Raw genomic sequence first — 23,599 nt, forward strand, 5'->3', positions numbered from 1 at the left:
ATCCCAGCCAAAACTAGGACACTTGAGCTCTATTTCTGGTGGAAAATAATCACCTCTAAATAATTTACAAGCTACATTTCAAGCGATAGAAATGAGAGCCTAGTACAAGATTATGCATATATATGGTCTGTGAAAATACTTGGGCTTGCACGTGTGTGCTTATGCATTAAGTATTTTCATTAATAAATAACCCAGCCTAGCTGTGACTAAAGACACACCAGTAGATAATATAGTATCAGCTCACTGAAGTGGATTTTTGGTTACAGCTCAACAGCTTCATTGCAAGGTGAATGTTCTGGAGAATCTTTTTATAAATCAATTTGGTATAACATTTTAGATACCACTTTATTTTAAAAGGGTGTTTATATTTAAAAAAAAAAGCCTTAAATGCTTGTTTTACTTTAGGATAGTCAGGTGGAAGATTTCTGGCAGTTGTGAACCTTAAGGAAACTTCTCCTGAAAAAAGCTCAATGAGGTTTAAAAATAAATTCCTGTTGAACAGAAGCAGTGAATTAGATTGCATTACTGCTGGTTTTAGATCTAATTTGCTGTTAAATGTTTATCTAAAAGGATTTTTTGGGTAGAATTAAAACAGGATGCACAAGTGAAAGCATTTTATCTAGAAAGAAAAGACTGTCTTCTAAAGCATCTTGAACTAATGACACATGATGTAAAGGTGGGGTTTGCTGGGGTGTTTTTTTTGTAATGTCTTGTTGGTTGCTTTCTTTGGTCCTTAGCAAAACCAAAAGACAAAGGATCTCATGGAAGACTTGGAAGTAGCCATTTTAAAAACCTGCCAGTGCATGAATGAACTTAAAAGAGAGGTAAGTGCAGCTTAAGCAAGATAAACTGAATAAAAGTTTGAATTTCTTACTTTTTATATGTGAAATTGTAAAATGGGATTCTATACTCAGGAAGAATAATGCCTATTTGTAAACAAGAGTAACCAAATCAGAATTATATCAGGGAGCTAGTATCATCTTTGTCCCTACTGATTAGAAATCTGTTGGATGCATAGGCTCATTGCTAACCCACAAAAAATAAGTGTTTGGAAGTAAGTATTATGTGTATATAATCATTACTTCATATGTAAAGGCAAACTTCCCTTGGGCATGCATTCATCCCTGTTTGTACATACATTTTCTTGTAGTGTGTGCCTAAATTAACAAATTACATTTACAGTTTATTTGTACTTAACCTCTTCTATTGATTTCCTTAGCAGAAATATGTTATTGACAGTGCCTTGTACTCAGGGTTTTTTCTCAACAGCTGGCAGCTTGTATGTGCCTGTGGTAAAAAATTTTCTTTTCCTAAATGCAAGTATGCTGAGGTCAACTTGCATACACACTTGGAATAGCTGCCCCATTTGGTACGTGGGGTGGACTGCACTTGCTGCTCAGGGTCTTCACCCTTCCTACTCAGGATAGCATTGCTGCCTTGTCTGTTCCACAGAATTGAAGCAAATACACCAAGTTCTGGCAGCTTCCTAAATATTTGCACATCATTCAGCTATCTTTTCTACTGCTTCAAATTACTGTTCTTTTAAACAGATGGAGAAACGAAGATTAAGGACAGTGAGAGTTTCAACACAGAGCAGTGCAAAGATGTTAGAGAAGTGTGGTGAACTTGCTTAGGCTGAGCTGTCAGCTGCTGTAACTGGAAAACCTTGACTGTTCAAAAAGTCATGCTGCCCTTTTTTACCATGGGCAAAATGAGGAATTTTGTCCTCTGGGCTATAGTTCCTGCAGCTGTCCTGAAGATTTGAACAGTGCTTTCAGTCTGTTTCAGTTCAGTTGTGCTTCTGCTGTCCAGCAGAATGTTGGGCTCCCAGAAAATGGAGGATACATAATTTTTGCGCTTTGATTATGTGCTGGTTTGTAATTTGGTCACCATTATGTAGGAAATCAGTAGCAGAGGTTTTCCAAAGTAGCATTCAGCTGCTCTAACAGTGAGATTATCCTTTTTGAGTAACATTGTTCCCAGATGCTGAATGAGGTGAAAGAGTTCCCAGTCAAATTAGGATGTGACTACGTAATTGCATAGATCATAAAGCTACAGGTGGCTGAAATATGGTGTGTGAAAGAAAGGATTCATGCTATGCTTAGAAGTAAGTTCAGAGAATTATGTCATTTTTGTTGTTTTCTGTGTAGTGATTGAATGATCCCAGAGTGGCCTTGCTTCTGTACATGGCTCAGGGCTGTCCTGTCAGTCTGACGTGGGCTGCTGCAGTGTATTAAGTCAACAACCAGGACTTCTGTTGGTAAAATTAAAATATTGTGGCTTTAATTAAAATGTTTTTAAGAGCCTTAGTGGCTGAGAACAAAAGATAGACTTGTTGGAATAGTTCTTAGCCATCTCTGTTTTGTTATGGAAGAAACAAAAGTTATGTTCCTTCCTTGAGATGATTTTCCTGCTAATGCTCAGAGACAGCATTAAGTAGAAGTATATTTCTATTTCAGATCAAGATGAAAAGAATCTCTAATGAAAAGATAATCCCTATGTAGTCTATATATAAATGAGACTTGCCAGTTCCTATTTCAACATTACAAGCCTTTCAGATGTCCTTTCTTCAGAGCTGACTTCATTTCTGGGATTAGTGATTTGTACTAATTTTTAATGCCATGTGAGCAGCGTTATATAAATAGTTTATAACAGGTTGTCGTAGTTTGTTTTTCCCCCTCTAAAAAACAATTGCAGCAGGTTTTGAGGCAATAATTCAGTTGTCTTTTTTGTGAAATTAAAAAACAAATGCAGAAAAAGTTAATTCTGGATGCACAGGAAGTACTGCGAGAAGAAAGGGGTAAAAGTAGAGTCCAATGGAATAAAAACCCCAACATACCATTCCAGTAAACTCCCTTGTCTACAGAGTCAGTTCCAAGCTCATTGCATTCATAAGAGCTGGAAGAATACTTTCTCTTGAACACCAAATTTGTTCTGTACTCAGTGTAGTCTAGCAAAGTGAGTGCAGCATTACAAGGCTCACAATAGTCCTATGAGCACACTCTGCTGTTTCTAAAGAAGTTGCTGTTTTGGTTTTAGCAATGTTCTTAAGATGGGGCTGATTGCAGGGCACACATGAACCTATGGACTGGTTACTAGAACTAGCAGCAGCTGTCACTGATAGCTGTTGTCAACCAGAGTCCTTCACAGCACAGTTTCCAAGTGTGTGTTTGGATTTAGGTCTGTGTTTAAACAAGAAGCTTCTCATTGCTTCTTGGGAGCATAGGGAGAGTGTTTGAGATTTCAAGACCCATCTCCTTGTAGAAAAAGTGCTTTATACTTTCCTAAGGCTGTGTCACAAGCTGATTATATTCAAGCTGTTCTTTGTATCACTGATAATTCTAATTTCTAATATATAATAAATTCAGATTTGCGTGCTTCAGTCTGATTCACACAGTTTAATGTGTGTTCTTTACAAGAAGTGGAGTGGCCATTGTGCTTTGCTTATGCTGAACTTGGTGACCCACAGATTCATGTGCCTGGTTTTTCCCCAGCTGTAACATAATCAGAAAGCAGTGGTGTCATATCTTCATGGTCTCATGTTACCCAGCTGCTCTTTTGTTTCTCTTCATATTTCGTTATAGAGTTGGTTTTTCTTGTTCATGGGGGGTTTTTTGGCTTTTCTTTTTTTGTTTTGATTGCAGTGGATTTTATCTTTGGATAGTAGTTGAAGAAATAAAACTCCAGATAATAAGCAAGCTGTATATGAGCTTTCATGGCAGTAAATTTTTTGCTTCTTGAAAAATCAGTCTGTCTCTTAAGCTGGTCTCACTTGCTATAGGATAGATTTTTTTTTTTTTTTACTTCCATGGTTTATCTCTCCTTTTAATGCTACTCAAGGTCCACAATGCAGCAACATCTCTGGCAGCAGATCTTCTAAAATACCATACGGATCATATGGTTCTCAAAGCATTAAAAATCACAGGAGTAGAAGGAAATCTTGAAGCTGTAGCAGAATATACTTGCAAGCTATCAGAGCAGAAAGAACAGCTTGTTGAGGTGAGTTCACAGCTGCTTTCATTGTGTAGGAGACTTAGAAAACGAGGGGCTGGATTTGCATAAATCTGTTCTTTAGGAAGGCTTTGGTCTGTGTTTTTGTTATTTTATTTTATTTTCCTGGTATGCTGTTGAATTTTGTATTGTTCTTGGCAGGGTCTGAGCCAGAGGTGTCACTGTGGCATGCAGGTGTTGTAGAAGGGATATAGTTGTAACCAGTTTTCGTCATGGATCTAGACTCAATCTGTATGTAGACTTTTGGCCTAAAATATTAATAAAAAGGTAAATTTCTAGATCCAAGGGGAGATGATAACCCTTTTCTTTCAAGCAGCAAGTATCCAGCAGTAGCTGAATCCAGATATACAAGAATGCTGGAATACATGGTTAAATTTCTTAGTGCAGTGAGTTTGATTTTTTTGAAGATCACTCAAGAGGGCCTCTGAAAATCTTTCTCCTTTGTGAAAAGCAGTGTGGGGAGGGGATGTCAGCCACATGTGCCTTGTTGCTGTCTCATCTCACAGACAAGCAGAGGTACCTATGCCAGCAGAGACACACAAATACAGATCACTTTGATCTGAAACATGGTGATGCCAGCAGCTATACTTCCATGGTATCCAGTACTCATTTCTGAAAAATGATGATATACAGGACTTGAGGATTCATCCCAGAAGTATGAATATGCAGAAGCAGCACCCTTGACCTTCCAGGACTGGCAGAACAATGCTTTGAATTTTTAACTTCAGCTTTAATGTCCCCTTGATCTGAGACTATCTAGTGTTCCAGTAAGACACTTAATTTGTTTTTCAGGCATAATGATGAGGTTAAATAGTGTTTGTGTGTGAGACCTTTCAGCGTTTCTGGTAATGGACAGTGCAATAAGTTTCATACATGCTGTTTCTGTCTTAAAAATTCCTTTTGATATGAAAACTTCCATGTTCCTTCTCGACCCAAAGTTGGCTCTTAATCTTACTTAAAAAAAATGAAAAACGATGAAGGAAACAGTATGACTTCCCTAGACCAATTTGACACTGATTTGCACAAAGATTATTCAGTCTTCTAGATGATGACAGCCTAAATTTTCCACATGGTTGCTAATTGCTGAAAAAGCCTTCTGGTGAGGTTATTTATGCTACAATTTTTCCAAGTTCTCTATGTGTGTCTTTACTTTCAGTCATAAACATTGTTTTATTTTAATTTATTTCTTAAGACTTTCTTTTCTCTTGATGGTTTTTTACACCTTCTAAGTCAGGATTTAGCCCCATTTTTATTGTTAATTCTCCCTGAGAAATATCCAGCTGTGAACTCCCCAGTAAATTTCTGAAAGGACTATCAATAACTTTGTGTTTGTATGTATTTTTATATGTACACCTTTTTTTTTCACTGCTAATAAAAGCACATTTTTTATCATTCTTTTCATATTTTTTAAAATAATTCAGATGTGTCGCTTATTGAGGCATGTTTCTGGAACTGAGCCCCTTGAGATTACTTGCATACATGCAGAAGATACCTTTCAGGTCACTGGCCCACAGGTATGTTCAGCTTTTAACTGGCCTCTTCTACTACTTATAAATCAGTAAAAACTACTTGTGTGAATTTTAAGAGACTTTATGTTGACCTGTTCAAAGCATTTCTAAGGAGCATTTCTGATGCTGGGTGGTAGCTAAAAGAATGCACAAGAAAGATCATTGAGCCTGCAAATGTCAGATGAATACACTACAGAGACGTAATAGTAGCAGTTTAATTTTGTGTTTTGCCTGTGGAGGCATTTGTGAATTCATGTGGAACACTATGTACTGGGACTTGCAATAGCAAATGCTTTGTTCTTTGTCCAGATAATTTCTGCTGCAGAAACCCTGGCATTACATCCATCTAGCAAGATTGCAAAAGAAAATCTTGAGGTGTTCTGCGAGGCCTGGGAGTCTCAACTGAGTGACATGTCTTTGTTGTTAAGAGAAATCAATGATGTGTTTGAAGGAAGAAGAGGTAAGAATGCTGTGTAGAAATAGAAAAATGTAACTTCAAATCTGAGAATTTTAAGTGTGATTCAGGAAATTCTTTTTTCTTAAGAGAGTAGTGCCATAAACAGTTCCACATCCTGTGGGATCTAGGTGGTAATACACAAATACATTGGGTTTGTATAGATGTCAAATCAGGCTTCTCATTGGATTTTTTTCAAGTAAAAGCAGCCAAATCTTTAAAGGCCTGGCTTGTGTAAGATTAATTACGTTTTGTCGCTGTTGAGCAGCTAGCAGAGTAATGAATGCATCAGTTCTCAGTGGCAAGAAGGAATGACCTTTATTGTTTTGATTTCATCACATATATAGAGTTCTCAAAAGTCACCCAGATTGGTCAGTCAGAAGCCTTCCCCCAGGCCTGATTGGCCAGGCCTGCACTGTCCAAGTTCTGGGACACTGTTCCAACAGCATCCAAACTTTATCTTTATTTACAAAACACAAGAAAACTTCTCATGGGAAAAACCTGTGCTAGCCACAACGTTTAATTTTCTGTGCTGGGATTAGTTCTAGCAAAATCAAATGGAACTGTTCAAAGGACACAAAAGTGTTAGACACAGCTCTTTGGCAGCAGTGTCCAAATACAAGGGCTGTAGGGCTTTCACCCACCCCTTGTTTTGTCTAGGACATACCATCAGTTCATGACAGTCAAGATACAACTTGAATTGTGACATGTTTAATTCATTTCCTGTATTTCTTGAAAACATATATATATTCTATGCTGTCAGCTTGCCTTGTATTCACTTCATTATGTAGTGAATGTAGTTATTTGATTTTTAAACTGCTGTCCTTTCTCCGGGATGGAATTTCTGACGACTCTGCACAATCTTGGGATATTTTCTCTGGTTGGTAAGTTTATTGGTATTTGTACAACATGTAGAAGAAAAGCTTGGAATCTTAAGGAAAATAAAAACCTGTGTCTACTTTTAGCATCGGGTAGTTTACCTTTCAAATGGAAGGCATTTTGGTTTTCATTTTTATCCCACATAATTTTTTTTCAGATTATGTCATTAGTGTAGCCTGTCATACCTCTTGGAGCTACGTGTTTGTTTCAGTCTTTGAAGTACAGTTGCATACAGATAGAATGTAATATATAATACTACTGAATGTCTTGTATTTTTAAGAAAATTGCTCAGGTTTAAAAGCTTAGATTTAGCTAAATATGGGGACTTAACTTTTTGTATCTAAGATACAGAAAAGGTAAATCCTTCTTCAGGTTAGATGACACTTTATCAATGATACAATACTTCATCTTGCTACTAAGTGAAACCTTTTTTTCATTTTTAGGCTTTATTTTGTCAGTTTAACTTTCTGTTCTTGATTTTCTGTGTAGGCAGTTCTTTCCTGCCAGCATTTTGAGCACAGTAGCAACCAGCCACAGGTTGTAATATCTTAAATTGTTGCTCCTGGTTGCTAAATGAGTGTGTGCCTGAGCCTCAGGACTTGGAAAAAGAAAACATATGTTGAAATTCTGAGTGAGTTTACAATAATTGTGTGTAGTGCAGGTTATTGGGAGTTTGAGACTTCAAAAAAAACATGATTGTTATCCCAGCTGTTCTTCCACCTTGGTCTGAAATACCACATAAATATGTGCAGCAATCAGAAATCCTGTTTATAGGCCTTTCAACTTCCAGCAGGGCTTTTTTTTGTTTGTTTTGGGAGCCAGGGACATACTCGCTTTCTTTAAAGATAATATTTTATAAAATGAAAATTAAATTATGGTTTTACACTCTTGTTAATGTGTTAAAATAAATTTGAACTCTTTAGGGCTGATCATGCAGTATCTGATTTTTTTCATATTCATATAATGGTCTAGCAGGGTTGAATGATAACCTTTTTATATATTTATATCTCTCTAGGCGTGTGTGCATACATACATAAATATATATGTTACTGTACTTAAAAATAATATGATGAGAATCATGCAGCCACAGCAAAGCATATACTTGGCTCTCCAAACAAATTGTTCTTTATGTCAGATGCCCAGCCTCCTCTGCAGTTAATAACTTTCTATTGGGGCTGCTGATGGCAGATAACACATAAGTGGTATTTTCCACTTTCTTTAAAGCATCATTTCACAAGGGTAACCCAATGTCCATGCTTGAAGGAGGGAAAGGAGAATTGGGTAGGTGTTGCTGGGCAGGTTGGAGGCTGTCACGTGTCATGCAGTGAAGACTTCTTGTTTGGCATAACCACACAAGTGTGTTCTTGTTAGTGCCTCTCATTTCCTCAGTCTTTCTTTCAGCATAAAGTGTTGTGATACCACCACTGGTAAGATACTGAGCATAGCTTGTGTTCTCTGTGGCCTTGGGTGCATTAGGTCTTGTATTGCCAAAACGATGTTAAGAAATCTCCATTTTCCTTGTCCCATGGCCCAGCCTAGTAAGAGACTTTTCTCTGAATCTGGATTGTTTCATAGTATCCACCAATTATCTCCTTAGAAGTAATTTAGTTTCTTATATCCACTCTTCTACAAAGTTTTCCTCTATGTTGTGGGCTAATCTGGTTTTGTTTGCTTGTTGTCTCTTGCTGGACTTCAGAGTGAGTCTTGTAATTAAAAAAAAAAAAAAAGAGTAGAAAAATCTCATCCAAATACCCCGACCTTTTTTGCTACCAGAAAATACTCTGAAGTTTCAACATTTTTCTTGTCTGAGAAAACACAATTGGTGACCCAGTAAATAAATGAAACTAATACATATATTTGCTAAGAGATTATAGGAGTGGCATTCACAAAATTTTTGTCTCCAAACACAATGAAGTTTCACAATATTTGATAAGACTTCATTCTTCTCGTAATTCATGATGCTTGTCTTAATGTTGAAGTTGGTAAAAGTGTCTTTATTTTACAGACTAAAATGTATCAAGTGCTTTATTCCTAGTAAAATTGTGACTGTATGTAACAAGAGATAGAATTACAGTAAGAGGTATATTTTTTTTTCTCCTCAGTTTAAAAACTTGTATTTTTGTACTACCAATTTAAATGTTTGCCTTTGTTAGAGAGTTCAGAATACACCTTAAGATGCAAGAATTGAATGGTGACTAAATGTGCTGGACACATCAAATAAAAAAGCATTTTTCGGATTACACTAGATTCACATTGTTTATACTAATTTCTTTGTTTTTATGAGCAATTGCATAGCTCTTTATCCTGTGGTTTTTTTCATAACGGCAAATGAGGTATTTCTCATGCTGAGGTTTAAAACTCACCTGGGTAAAGCTGGATTTAACTTGAAAGTGAAGCAATATTTTACTTAATTTTAATGAAATTGTTCCAGAACATGCCCATATTGCAAGGGGCTTGTCTTGGGGAGCAGGATGCACAGACACAGCAGGGTGGGGGAGGTTGGTGAGCTCACCACAGCCCAGCAGCCCTTGTGTATTTTGGAAATGTTTCTGTGCTGTGCAGAACTGTACAGCAAGGTAGAGTTGTCCTTCTTTTGCTGAATCCTAAATCACTTTTTAATCCAGTGGTGAGGAGGCCCATTCTCCACAATGTTGGTGTGTCCAACATTGGGCTGAGGAGAGTGACAAGCTCCCCCAGAGGGTGGCACCTGCCAGGTGTGGGAAGTTTGGTTCTGCCCACAGAGGGATCGTTTGGTTTGTTTCCATTTGATGCTTAACGCTGAGGCTCTTGCACTTTGAGATGGACCACCTGACAAAAGTACCTCTCATCAATCCAAGCTGCTGGATGTCAGCCAGTCTCTTTTTTTTTCCCTAATGTTTTGGCTTTAACATGCTGGAAAAGAATGCAAATAATCCTCTGATTTGCTCTCTTGTAACTTGGGTCAGAAGTGAGAGAATGGTTTCTGCAGATAACATACTTTTCTGCCTTCCTCTTTTGTTTTGCCCACTTGATTTGTGAGTTGAAAGACCATGAGGTTTTTGAAGGGCTGTAATTGATGAATAGGTGATACACATCAGAATTTCAGAATTAAGAAGCTCAAAGTGTAGAAAGAAGAGTGAAGCAGGCATGCTGCCATACTCTCAGAGAAGAAGTGACATCAAAAGCAGAACTTAAAAGTTGAAATAGAGGCATTATGGAGGGAAAAACATGATTGGAACTAGTAGAAAGCAGAAAATTGGAAGACAAAGAGAATGAAATAATGAAAATTAAATTCAAGTGAAAAAAATTAAAAAGGGAAAACATGTTAAAGAAAACTCATTAGGAAAAACAAAGGCAGAGTCAAATAAGAATAAGATCATATTGTGATGATAAAAGCTTCTTGATGTAATAGCAAAGATCTGACACACAAACTAAGGAAATTAAATACCTAAAAAATTATATATGTATATTCTGTTAATGGGATCAAATAAAAGTTCTGTGGTTACAGTGATGGAATTAAGTATATTCTGATTAAGTAGGATTGTCTCTGACCTGAGTTAATCAGCTCTTTGAAATGTCTGGTTATCTGTGGGTCTGGTGAAGTGTGGTTTTTGTGTGCTTATTTTGTGAATAAATAGTGAGATCTTTCTTCTTTTTGGATATAGTGAGCAATTAAACCTTGCAAAGCCAAATAATGGGAATTACTAGAAGAACAAAGGCAATCTTTTGTTCTTTACTTCTGTTTTCCACCACCTTCCATTTGGTTTCCATAATTCTGAATGCCTACCTTGTGTGTGCAAGTACTGTCATTGCAGTAAGAATTTGTATTCCATTTGTTACGTCAAAGTTGTTTGTGTTTGAACTTCTGGGTTTTAACAAGGTACAACACGTTTTTATATAGCTCCAAGGAAATCTTTTATGCTGCAGCATTTTAAAATTGCAAGTTAGCTTTTGTTCTTGGTATGTCTTACATGCTTTCTTACATGCCCTTTAGCTGATATTTTGATGTGTAGGATGTTGTAAATGACTTCTCATCATTTGTATCAGTCTTTGGGGAGAAATCTTGCTTGGATACATGTTTGGGCAATTAATATCTGAATAACTGCATTCTGGGAAAAAAACCCAAACAGTTATGCAGCTTATTCCTTGTTAGTTCATTCACCTTTTGCAAAACTGGGTAGAGGAAGGAAGAGGTGATCTTAGAAAGGGAGGTTATATTTTTCATATTTTTCAAGAGGGTTGAAGAACACTTGTTGGTGTCCTAAAATTTAAGGAGTCAGTTGCCTAGACGCAGATACTATGATCTTTCTGGGCTTTCAAAAACTCCTGAATGCACAAAAGAACTGTCTTCTGAGGACTGAGAACAGAATTTCTCTAGGAGCTGATACAAGAGGAGGAATTAGTAATTATCGAGGGGTTTGATGTTTGTCCTTTGTTGTGATGCAGCATCTCTATGTAAACCTGTACTGACATCCCTTGAGGTTTGGTTTGGTTTTTTTGTAATATCAGTTTCTTACTAGCTCTTAAGGTCTTCATTTATTTTAATTTGGTTTAGCAGACTTTCCTCTCCTGAATCTATTGTAATGAATGCAAATCATCATAGACCATTATGTCTTCTGGTAATTGAAGCTCTAATCTTAGGCTGTTAACCCAGGCTCTGTTTCTTCTTGAAAATAAAGTCATCTTATCAACTTTTAGGTAACATTCAAAAAGGATTTTTTCTTTCTTAATTTGTTTTGCTCAGACTTGGTATATTGAAGACTCCTGGTGATAAAAGAAACAATTCAATAAGTGTGTAAAATGCTATAGAACTTTTTTCTTTATAAAGCACACATGGGATACATATAGTACAGTATAACATGAGGGTTTTATTTGCATTACTTAGGAAAACCTGCCTAGGTATTTCTCGCTAGTGGCATCGTCTACTCCAAATTTCAGACCATCCAACCCATGCCAAGAAAAGCCAAACACGAAGCTACAATTTTATGTTCTGTATTTTACAACAAAATAAATGCATGTAGCTAGTGAGTCATTAGAGAGAGTTGCTTTACTTCCTTGTGAAATACATGCAGGGGACTAGAAAAATTACTGAAGGAAGTTGTTCAGAGAAGCTTTCTTAATTGCCAGTTGCTGGGAGCTAAAATCTGAGCAGTACACAGCTCTTGGCCTGTCTCTGAAAGCATGAGACAGAGGATCTTTTGCAATATCCAGAGAGGAGGAACTGAAGGTAAGTAATTTGCTTTTATCGTAGTGCAATATAAGGAAGGATGAAGTAAGGCATTTGATCCCACTGGTTAAAATCTGCATACAAATTTTAGTATAAACCTGTGTGTTCTTCATAGGAGAGAAGCGTGTCTACCTATCACTGCCGAGACCAGGGGTAAGTTGCTTTTGGGTTTGTTCTGTTTACTTTGTATCTGCTGTGCTCTGTTTGACTTCTTTTTCTGTCACAACTCGATGGGGACATAGCAAAATCTTGATAACATGCATCTGACTGGATAACTGACAATATAAATATCCAACTTTGCCAGTTAATTAAATTAATAATAAACAGACTGAAGACTAAGGTAACTAATTATGTAATGTGCTTTAATCAATGTGATAGTACATAAACTTTAATTCCTGTTCATTAATATGGCATTTTTAACCACATACTCTACTGTCATGCTATATAATTAAAAAGTGTATTGTTGCTATTAAAACAGTAGGAATATGCTGCAATATACTGAAAACTAAAAAAATAAATGAGATTGCCAAGACCATTGCAGCCTGAATTAACATATTTAGAGCAAAGGATCATGATTGAGCCTGTTGTAGGCTCTTTAGATAATGGGTTCTTGTTTCCTTCTTTGATCTTAAGTGTGTTTAATGTGGAGAAAAAGTTACACCAAATACCCAGTTTTTAGTTGTGAGGTATTTAATATCCTTAGCTGATTATAATTGATATTACACTGTTTCTGAAAGTGTCTCCATTAGGAAACCTCCTAAACCCTGTTAGTGTCATGTAATCAGTCATTTCATTCACTTGCTATGAACTGAATCTTTTCATGAGTAGGAAAAAGGGAAAGAATGATCTCAAAAGGTACAGTAAGCTTAGCTTTTTTCTTTCTCTCCTTGCTTTCTTTCCTTAACCTGTTCTGTTGAGGAATTTGAGTTTAAAATTATCCTCTATCTCTATGTCTTCTGTTGTGCAATTCTACAGCTTCAAACATAATATTACTTCTGGCCCTTAATGAAAAGAGAAAAGCTTTATAAATCCAATCTGCAGATTTAAATAGAATATGTTAGGCTGCATGAGCAGGGATGAATTTCAGAGTTATGGAACTAAATATTGAAACTTTTGATAGGGTTTCTGTCCCTTACCAATTTGACTAAGACACAGCTTCTGGACTTCGTAATTTAGAGCTTAGATGTTTGAAGTCAGAGTCCTGCTTATGGTTTCATGTTTTTTTAAATACTTCAGTAAGAACTCTGTACTCAGCATTTCATCACCTCTGCTTTGTTATTGTTTGAAAGGTTGCTGCCTTCTTTTGAGTCTTGCAAGATGACTTACTGTTGTGGTGAGCTACAAATGCAGTTTGAAAGTAGACAGGAAATGTAGATTGCATCTATAGGACACCAGAGTTTCTTCACAGAGTAATTTTTTTGCCTAACTGATGCTCTGAGCTTTGGAACTGCCTCTCTTCCCAGTACTGTTCCTCTCAGCAGATCCTCTCCTCCTCCTACTGCCACCATAGATTTCCTGTGCCTGGCTAACGCCCACGCTGTCCCTGCACAGAGGCCACGCTGTTCCTGCTGATCTAATTAGATTACATATTTTGTTACATCTGTTTAATTGCCCTGTGCTGTTTGCTGGTAATGAGTGGCGTCCTAGAGCATGCTGTCAATGAGGACCAGAGCAGCAGTGATGATTCATGTTTGTGCTTAATGCAGGGTGTATTTTTTCTCTATAGCATTAAGTGTCAAATCATGTGTTAAAAGCAGAATAACCTATCTACTGATCTAACTTTTAACAATAGTACTATTCAAATAATGCAAGTGAACACTAGAGTGGAGAAAACTGCAAAAACATTCTGAGGTTTCTTTAGTTATTTTTTGATAGAAAAACTTAAACTGTGCTAGAGTGCTGGTTTTCTTGAATACCCTTCACGCTGCAGCCTAAACATTTGCCATACCTTCTAGATCAAAGTTTGTTTAAAAGCAAATCTAGTTTGATTTTGTCTTCCTTTCTTCTTTTAAGATGCTTCCTTAAACATTTTTAAATAAGCATTTTTTAAATTGCATTTCTAATATGCAGTATAGTCAAATCACAATTAGGAGTATCAGTTCTTACCCTTTGTGCTAAATCTTCCAATATGAGATCAGCATTTCTAATACATAGGCAGAATTACAGTGTCTAATCTGGGTAGACATTCGTAAGATTCAGAATATTTAAACATTTCTGGATGGGAAAAGAGAAATGGCAGAAAGCTAAACTGAGCACCAAATTGCACTGGGAACTTCAGTATTAGTACTTTTGCTCAGACTCTTGAAGGGAGAGATGGAGATGGCACCTGGATCTTATTTCTGATGCTATTAACAATGAATAGTGTTGTTTTTTGTTTATTTTTTCCCCTGTAGGCATTACTGAGCCTAATTTGCCCAAGTACTCCCACTAATGAATAGCAGCAGCTTTTTTGAGAGTCTCAGACAAGGCTCTCAGTCCTGCACTGAGATCATCCAGCCTCCTCCTGCACCTCACACCTCTCCAAGTTACGATACCAACTTCGTACTTGCCATTCCTCTGCTGTCCAGTGGTTTCTGAACATCTGTTCTGACAGTGGTTTCTCCCACATCTGGTGTTTTTGCTGTCTTTGCACAGTGCAGCACCAGCCCATGAAATTAAAGCCAAGAGTGGCAAATTAGTGTGAAATAAATGATGTATTACTGCATAAGTGTGTCATGCAGTTGGCAAGCACTGCCTTACCAGGTAGTTCACTCACATCAGTACCACTAATTATTGTGTAATATGAGCCAGTATTTGGCTTGCAGACAGACTGATATTTTGGATAGTTCATGCCTTAAATAAAAGAAAGAAACCCATGAAAAGATCAAAGTGTCAATATTTCTTTTCAGCTACTTCAACAAAGTGACACAGAATAATGGGCTGCCTCCTCACACCAGCATTTGTATGGGTTGTAGCCTACATCAGCTTGCCATTAACCAAATCAGCAAGTCCCTGGTATAACAGTGTCATCATTGGTAGAAAAATCAGTGCAGGACTACTTGGTTAAGACTGTTTAGTCCTGAGTATTATTGATGATTTACAGGGTCAAGGGAAGAGACTTTACTGCATTAGGAAGTGGAGTCTGAGAACTGTGGAAGAGGTCTTTTCCTTGAAAATTCAGGGCATCTGCACCTGCCATTATAGGACAGGCAGATCAGAACAGGTTCTCAGTTTCTGCTGACAAGTTTGTTTGAACCACTGGAACTCTCCTGCAAGGTCTTTCTCTGAATATAGAGCTACTTCTTTAAGATTTGTTAGTAAAATTATTATCAATTCATTTTATTTTAAAATATTATTTTTTGTTTGAAACAGAAGCATAATGCAAATCTGAAAGCATTAAAGCCAGTCAAACTAGATACTGAGGTAAGAATAATTTTAGTAAAAAACTTCTTTCATATTTTTATATTGTGTGAAGAATGTGTTTTTAAGTGCCATAAATATGGTTGCCACTTACAGGAACAGGCGAAAATTGCAAAACTTGGATTAGAATTGCATCTGCTAACATCTGATGTGGATTCTGAAACAGAGAAATGGGAGGATCAGGAGAATGAGATTGTGCAACATGGGCAAGGCATGTCAAGTATGGCCTACTCCATGTATTTATTTACCAGGTAATTACACTGCACACAGAAAATTTTGTTGGGAAAAAGAACATTAACAATGTTTACAAGAAATACACAATTTCATTTTCAGAGTATAATAGTTGGGACCGATTTAGAAAGGAACTTGATTTTGTCCTTAGGCTTTATAAATTGTAAATTTCTAAGGTGTTTTTAAAAAACCTAATTTTATTTTTAAAGGGCTAAAAATCCGTTTTGTTGGAGGGCATCTATTTAAATACCTCCTGGGTACAGAAAACATTTTAAGTAGTATGTTCATAAATACTTTGAAAATTAGGGGAATTAAAGCACAAGTATATACCTGTAGATGAGATGTAACTGTAGATGAGAATTACTGATCCTTGCTGTACCAAAAAGTGTTGTTCTGAAACTTGCCTGTGCAATGTCAGCTTTCTTACTTGAAGAATTTAGGTTTGCATGGGGTTTTGTTACCAAAGTTGAGATTTTTTTCGTTACCTACTAGTCCAGTAATACTCAGTATGCCAGAGATGTGGATTTCTGTTCTTGTTCAGCTTGTGAGAACTGAGCCATTGTTAATTCCCCAACAGTGCTGTAGCTACTGAGGTGTTTGTGTAATATTTTGAAATGCAGTTCCTGTAGTTAGTTATTGTTATGTCTAGTATTTTCTAAAAGACTGGTATTTACAGTTCAGTGGTGTGAACTACAAAATGTTCAGTGGTGAGACTATAATTTTTGTAACCACCAGGCAAAATAATCTGCAGTCTATAAATAGGATATCTTCTGCTTTTGTTATTTCCCACAGAGGAGAAGGACTTCTGAAAACTACTCAAGATTTATTTCATCAGGCAGAGGTAATGTATTTTTAACAAAACAGGACATAGATACTCGGAGTGAAGCCAAATGGGACCTTCAGTGTCTGATTCCTTAAACATAGGCACAGTGTAGCATGAATTGACTGGCAGCTGTAGATTTTGAGCAGCCTAACTCTGGTACATATTCTGAAAGTGAACTTCCCAGTGCTCCGGTTGTAGCTTCAGACAGGATTCATGACACTGATTGATAGATTCCAGTTAGGAGGAGGGATAGCAAACTGGCATTATGGCAAATACAGTGGACTTGAACAGTTTGTAGTATTTGTTGTGTCACTCAACTCAGTCTCTGGTAGTGTTAACAAGTGCTGAATCCTAGTCTGAGCAGCAGGATTTTCATGGGAAAGAAAGAAGATGTAAAAATTTGCCCAATGCAAACAGAAGACAAGGGCCTGAGTCAGGGAATGTGGGATGCTGTTTCCAGGATGCATGCTTGTGTGTAACAGGAGACAGGTTACCTTTGAAAGGACAATAAAAAAACATGGCAGGTGTCATGTACCCACAAAACATTTGTGAGCAGACACAATGCAAAAATTAATTGGAAGTTGGGGGTTTTTCTATATGTAAACAGAAAGCCTTTAAACTCTGCTTATCTGTGAGGGTGGCAGTGTGTAGCAAAGCTTGTTATTTCAGAAGTCACTGCAAACTGCTACAGACATATACAATTATTACAAGTATTTCCTGCTACCTTTTTACTTAAAACACACTATTGAAACAGGAGGGGAAAAGCCTCATCTTCTGTTGTGGTTCATGTTGTTACATGCTTTCTCCCCCTTTCAGATTTTTGCCACAGAGGGCACAAAGCTTGCTTCAGCTCTTCATACACTTTCTGATCAGGTGATGTATCTCACCGGTGATACTGATTAAAAGTTAGTTGTGCTGTCTTCTCCCTTAACTTAACACAGAGTTGTTTTGTCTTCGTGAACCATGTACCAGGTACACGATGATGACAAGCCTTTGCTTCTCTTGGAGGCTGAAAAACTCGTCTCTATGTGCAAGCAGCTCCAGACAACAGCTAAAGCTTCTGCTCAGGGTAAAACTGCTACATTTACAAAGGTAAGGTAAAAATTGTATATATTTCTCAAAGTAATTTCTGACTCATTTTGAAATACAGTAATTTACTAATTTATGTTCCAGTTAAAATATGGAACTAGATTGCAGTAGTACTGTAATCCACTAGAATTCCATTTGGATAAACAGACACTGTAATTAAGTGTACCTCAGAGATCAAATTTTTAATGAAGGTAATATGTATTTCCACCACTGTAATAATTGCTGTTATTATTGTTACTGATGCTTAACATAAATGTAACAAATTCCAAGCCCCCAACTCTACTACTGAAACACACTTGCTTCTCAGTAGGTAGAATCTACACTGGACTGCTCAGATTTTTTTTCCAATATTGGTATTTGATCTAAATAATTACATAGACAGCTGCCATGGAAGTTTCAGCACTGTTAACACGAGAAGTAGATCTGCAAAGGTCAGAGGAGATCAGCATCCCAAGCCAGCAGTATGATCAATGTAAGCAAGAGCATTTCCATTGTGTGCCGGGATGTTTGTTTCCAATTGGCTCTGGAAAAGATGATGTTTCAATTTTACAGCAGGGTCTGAAACTGGCTAAAGCATGGAAGCCACTCAGAACCAAAATGAGCAACTTGGGGCTACTGCTTGGCTTGCTTTACACTCTCTAAATTAAAGGGGAACTCCATGCACTGTGTTTATATAGTGATGTATCACTACATAGCAGTAATTGGTTCTCAAACTAATATTCGAGGGCTCAGACTTGTGACCTTTGTTGAGTGTTAAAATTTAAGATAATTTTTGGTGTAACTCACATCAAAGTAAGGCTTAGATGATGCATGGCTTTCCAATCATGCTGGCAAGACATAAAACAAAAGGAAAACCATGAAGAATTGTGATGAATCATACATAGATGGTAAGAGCTCCTTTCCAAGAGACTTCTATTACTGTTTAATATTATACTATTAGTAGTTCATTCTCTTAGGATGTGTCTGCATCATAGCTCAGGTCATGGCTTAACAGAAGGGATGCTCTTGTTTTACATGTACTATACAGAGAAACTAAAAAAAATACAAGCAAACCCATTTGATTATTTCAGAAAAACAAGTATTACTTAACCCAGCTCGAAGCAGATCACCATCTCATGCAAAAAACTACCTAACACAAGTATTGAGTGGTATTACTCTACTATTAATTGTCTTGTTTAGGTTGATGCATGCATTCTGAAAACAAGGAATGTGATGACTCTGTTATGCCAACTTCTTCCACTTTGCTGCAAATTACTGAGAAAGGTGAGTACTTAGTTTATCTGCACTATTTTAGAGTTTTGGGGTTTGGTTGGGTTTGGTGTTTATAATCTTTTTTATATATATACACAGACTAAATCAGGAAATGGTTATCTTAAGCCTGCTCCACCATGGAAAGAAGACAGAATACGAACTGGTACAAATGCACGTACTCCAGAAAGAAGAGTGGACACATTTGGCATCAAGTCTTTAGAAAATCATGTAACAAACATGACGTTTTTAGAGAGCAAGTAATTACAGCATTGAGAAATGCAGGAACTCCCATTAGAAAATAACACTTGCTGAAGTTTCAATACTGCTTTCATTTGTGGAAAGTCAAGTCAGGTTGATTTGAAATGAAACTGTTGACCTTTTGTCACATCTAATAGATGTCCTGTTACTTAGCCATTAAAACACCAGCTAGTCTAAATGTTCTGTATTTTTATATTGTGAATGCCTTTCCTATGCTCACTATTGATACTGATTTTGTAATTAATGCTTATGAATGTCTTAATGGATGTATCAACCCAAAGATGCTGCTAATAGACATTTTATGTAAAGACCCCATGCTGCATACGCTCTATGTAACACTACTGTTGAAGTCTGTAAACTCATCTCTTGCCTATTTCAGTCTGTGTTTGATAAAGCAGAATCAGGAACATAGTCTGAAAGGCTGTGGCCTGAAGCACTGAAATGTTTGTTACCTTAGTTACAAGTTATACCTGCAATGAAGTAGTTCTAGGGAAAAAAAACCCTCTTCCAATAGCTGCACCCCTGAATTTTAATCTTGATGACATGACTCATCTCTACAAAATCGTATTTCTAGGTGATTAATAGTCTTGACTCAAACCCCTTTTATTTTACCTTCTCTATTTGTAGATGGCAGTTGTTGCGTTCTTTTTTGTTAAAACTTACTGAGCAGAATTTGAGTTGCCTGTAGAACCACTGAAGTATTATGAAGACTTGAAATTATGCCATTTAAAATTGAAGAAAATAGATACTGATTATTATAAAATTCTGTACAAAGGGCATTATATGACTTCAGGATACCATGAAAATACAAGTCGGTGTGAAATATGTATTTTCAATTTTATCTGCTCTTTGTACATAGGCTTTTGTTGCATTATTTGCCATTCACCTGTGTCAAGCTCCATATTGTATTAGTTTAGCTAAATTACATGATAGCTCAATGCTATGATTTTTCTATATGTACTGTGCTTGCATTAAGCAGAAGCAAAGCTGATTGAGGAATATAAATAATCTCCAACATGTCATTCTGAGCTTAGTTTAAAACCCGTAGTGTTAGAATTCAGAGAAAAACAAAAATTTTATGTCAAGTTTTTACAGAAATTTTAATATACAAACTATTTCAACTGGTTTATTCTTTTATGAATCAAGCAGTTTAGTTCCAATTGAAAAAAATTGGCACTGGGCCTTTTCAATATACAAAACTCACAGTGTACAATAAAAGTCACTTATTTAGTATCAAATACAGATGGGAAGTGTAGAATTCATTTCATGGAGTGGAATTGCGGCGTTTCAACAAAACTTCCTCGTACTCCTTCTGTGTCAGAAGTCCCTGAGTTATGCTCTTGCTTTCTTCAAATTTGGGTAGAACCACTGCAATGTACCCCTCAGTCGATGGCTAAAAAGCAAGACTGAAGTTAGCAATGAAATAAAAGCTGGAAAATAAAGAACAAGAAAGCGTCTTACCTTTTCTTGCAGAAGAGTGGGATTACTAAGAATGTTTTCATTCACTTCAATCAGCCGCCCTCGTATGCAACTGCAAAAGTGTTTTGATTCAGTAGATGTGTGTGGTATGTCAAGGCAAGAAGGAAATGGGAAAAACCTTACCTGTAAATGGTGTATTCTTCTCCATCTGATGAAGATATCCTACACAGAGGGGCAAGTTCTGTTAAAAACTGAGCTCCCTGCATTGGAAAATAAAAAAAAACACATTTATGTAGTCTTAATTACCCCAGGCTTGGAGAAGTATTACCATCAGCAATGTCAAAAAGGAAGGATGAATGATTAAAAGTCATTTCAAGTTCCAGAGCTGTGCTTCCCTACAGAAGATGCCAACTTAGTTATGTGCACAAATCAAATAGAAGCTTGTTACAAGCTTACAGATTTAGTAATAATTAAGTTTCTTGCAGACTAGTACACTTTTTTGATGAGATTAAAATCAGGGGAGAGAGGAGAGGAACAGCACAATTGATTTTGGTTAGCAAGTTAAACTGCACTGTGAAACACACTGAACTGGCCTGTCTGCTATCTAGATCGGCTTGAAAAAACAGTAGTCTCCAAATCCTTGGCATACTCTTGGAAACAAATTTTTATCATTCCCTCTGTACAGTATTAAAAAAATTACTAGAAGTGAGTGGGTTTGAGTGACACTGGAAACCACCAGTGCTGTAGGAGCACTGCACGACCTGGGCTGGGACAGGCAGACAGGCACCTCTTGAGGAAGTCTAAATTCTTCAGCTGCAGAGGGGCTCGTTTAAAATGAAATACAAAAGTAACCTGCTGGGTTTCTATCCAAGAAAGGATAGAAAGATCTCAAGCAGTGTGAGAGATTAAAATGGAAACTAACCAAATCAAAAAGCCATACCCTTTTTGACTTTCCGGAGACCTTATTCTGAAGTCTGCTACAGTTTGCACTGATTTGGTAATTAATGTTTTTAATTGTTTTCCCACTTTGAAGAAGAGGGTGGGCTTCTGCCAAGGTGATGACACAGATTCTGAAAGAAAAAAAGACAATTATTCCACTTTAGTTGTAAGCAGCCTCACTCCTTGTGCTCCAAGCAAGTTCCACAACCTCTTCTGCCTATCTTATTTGACACCTGCTGTACCAAACCAAATGAAAATTGCATTCTGACCTAAAGCTACTCCCACAGAAAATGCTTCATTTTGAGATACCAGACTGGATCGTCAAAAGCCCTACACTTCATACTGAAACAGAACCACTGCTTTCAGATAAGCCAGTGCTGTTCTATCTGTTGTTTTCCCCCATGGGAGAATGGTTGGTTCATTTCAGCTAAGAGCTGAAGTAGGTACTGATATTAAGACAAACAAGTAAAGCACAATACTTTTGTCACAAAATGTAATACAAAGCAGTGTTTCTCAACAGCTAAAGGCCCCTTCCGGTGAACAGCTGATGCTGATGAATCCTTCGATGAACTGGGCTTTTCATTTGAAATGCTTGCATTTCATTCTTTTTCTAAAGGAGGGTTATTTCTTGCCATGAACCTGGACAGTTTGAGACAAACCCAGCTGAAGAGACCAGGCCTGCCTGGCCTAGAATCATGCATAATGCCCAAGCATGAACTTGCCAGTAAACGAAGAGAGTGGAAGCTATTCTGTTTGAGAGCATAAAACCTAGAGCAAGGACCAGAATTAAAAAAACAGTGACTGCAGAGAAAACCAGGGCACAGAACCAAATCCCTTGCTGTGGATGCTGTCTCCATCTTCCACAGCTCCCACAAGAGGGAGCTGGATCCTGGTGAATGCATCCAGCATGTCCTACCAGCAAAGCTACCTCCCTTCACCCCTGCCTCCCTTCTTGCTATTACTGTCACACCTGTTATTTGAAGGTACTCTGGTTTCCCTTTTGAAAGAATGATGAACTGCAGGAGGCAGCCACAGAGAAGCCCTGTGGTTCTGCCCTGTGCCAAGCACACTCCTCCTTTACGCTGAATTCTTAGAGCAGGTAACCCACTGGAAACACAAATGCCACCTTGCCTTCCCTCAACACGAGCCTCAACTAGCACTGCCAGGTTTTGTGTGGACAGTTTCCTCTGCGACTAAACACCCCAGAAACACTCCTAACAGGCTGCAGCAGCGGGAAGTAAGGTATGTTATGAGACTCCAAATCAAGTACTGGGTTGATTTACTCCAAATAACTGAATATCCAACTACATCCAAGCAGAAGCAATGCATGACATTTTCCTCTCTTGCCTTCACCATCCATTAGAACATTACAAGGACAAGCAATTAAGTTGTATATAGAAAAAGCTGAATGTTTGTTCCAACTATGACCAAACACCACCGTGCCAACTAGACCAGGGCACTGAGAGCTACATCCAGTCTTTCCATTAACTCCCTCAGGGACAGAGCATGTGGCCCTTCCAGCAGGAAAGGTGCCCAGAGCGAGGGAAGCACGACCGCCTCTGCTGAGCAGTAGGGGGACAAGGGAGGCTGTGGGGGGAAGAGACCAAGCCTCACTGTTCTCATCAGAGCAGTAATTAAAGGATGGGGAGGCTCATTGTCACTCTCCCATCTTCCCACCTTCCCGGACAAGGCAGGCTGGCCTGGTGCTGTGCCCAGCCCTGTCCGTGCCGCGGCTGCAGCCACCGCTGCTCCTCCGGCCGCAGGGCAGGCGCGGGGCTGCGGCAGCGCGCTGGCTGAGAGCAGCCCGACAATTCCGGCGGGCACTGGCGGACCCCAACCCCGCAGGCCACTCGCCTGTTGGAGTGCTGCAGCACGCAGAAGTCCTCGCACGGCCGCCCCTTCACGTCTGCAAGGAAGGCACAAAGAGCAGTCAGGGCCCCGCCGCCCCGCCCCGGCCCGGCCCGGTTCAGCCCCGGCGGTACCTGGCTTGTACCAGCGGGTGAAGTAGCGCTCGGCGCCGCCCGGCCCCGCCGCCCCCTCAGCCATGCCCGGCACGGCCCGGCCCGGCGCGGAGCGATGACGGCTGAGGGCGGCTCCGGCACGGCCCGAGCCCCGCCCCGCCACGGGAAACC

The 23,599-nt window shown here is 38.2% G+C and overlaps 2 protein-coding genes across 2 annotated transcripts in view; one reads left to right on the top strand and one right to left on the bottom strand.

Annotated features, from left to right (window-relative positions):
• Nucleotides 1-20,561, top strand: part of CTNNAL1 (catenin alpha like 1) — a 58,471-nt gene extending 37,910 nt beyond the window's left edge. The window contains exons 8-19 of the mRNA XM_085052330.1: nucleotides 738-824; nucleotides 3,841-3,999; nucleotides 5,433-5,525; nucleotides 5,829-5,979; nucleotides 12,174-12,211; nucleotides 15,410-15,460; nucleotides 15,554-15,708; nucleotides 16,481-16,529; nucleotides 17,328-17,384; nucleotides 17,484-17,603; nucleotides 18,780-18,863; nucleotides 18,951-20,561. Coding sequence (XP_084908456.1) covers nucleotides 738-824; nucleotides 3,841-3,999; nucleotides 5,433-5,525; nucleotides 5,829-5,979; nucleotides 12,174-12,211; nucleotides 15,410-15,460; nucleotides 15,554-15,708; nucleotides 16,481-16,529; nucleotides 17,328-17,384; nucleotides 17,484-17,603; nucleotides 18,780-18,863; nucleotides 18,951-19,112 — 1,206 coding nt within the window. The 3' untranslated portion in view covers nucleotides 19,113-20,561. The remainder of the gene's footprint in view (nucleotides 1-737; nucleotides 825-3,840; nucleotides 4,000-5,432; nucleotides 5,526-5,828; nucleotides 5,980-12,173; nucleotides 12,212-15,409; nucleotides 15,461-15,553; nucleotides 15,709-16,480; nucleotides 16,530-17,327; nucleotides 17,385-17,483; nucleotides 17,604-18,779; nucleotides 18,864-18,950) is intronic.
• On the bottom strand, nucleotides 20,235-23,567 carry ABITRAM (actin binding transcription modulator). Its single transcript, XM_085052332.1, has 6 exons — nucleotides 23,450-23,567; nucleotides 23,322-23,373; nucleotides 21,469-21,598; nucleotides 20,712-20,788; nucleotides 20,571-20,640; nucleotides 20,235-20,502 (listed from the first exon to the last, which is right to left on the bottom strand). Exons 1-6 carry the CDS (start codon nucleotides 23,511-23,513, stop codon nucleotides 20,374-20,376), a joined length of 522 nt encoding a protein of 173 aa, XP_084908458.1. The 5' UTR covers nucleotides 23,514-23,567; the 3' UTR covers nucleotides 20,235-20,373.
• Nucleotides 23,568-23,599: the final 32 nt, after the last annotated feature.

Source organism: Lichenostomus cassidix, chromosome 2, assembly GCF_008360975.1.
Source record: "Lichenostomus cassidix isolate B80296 chromosome 2, HeHo_3.0, whole genome shotgun sequence".
Classification (NCBI taxonomy): domain Eukaryota; kingdom Metazoa; phylum Chordata; class Aves; order Passeriformes; family Meliphagidae; genus Lichenostomus; species Lichenostomus cassidix.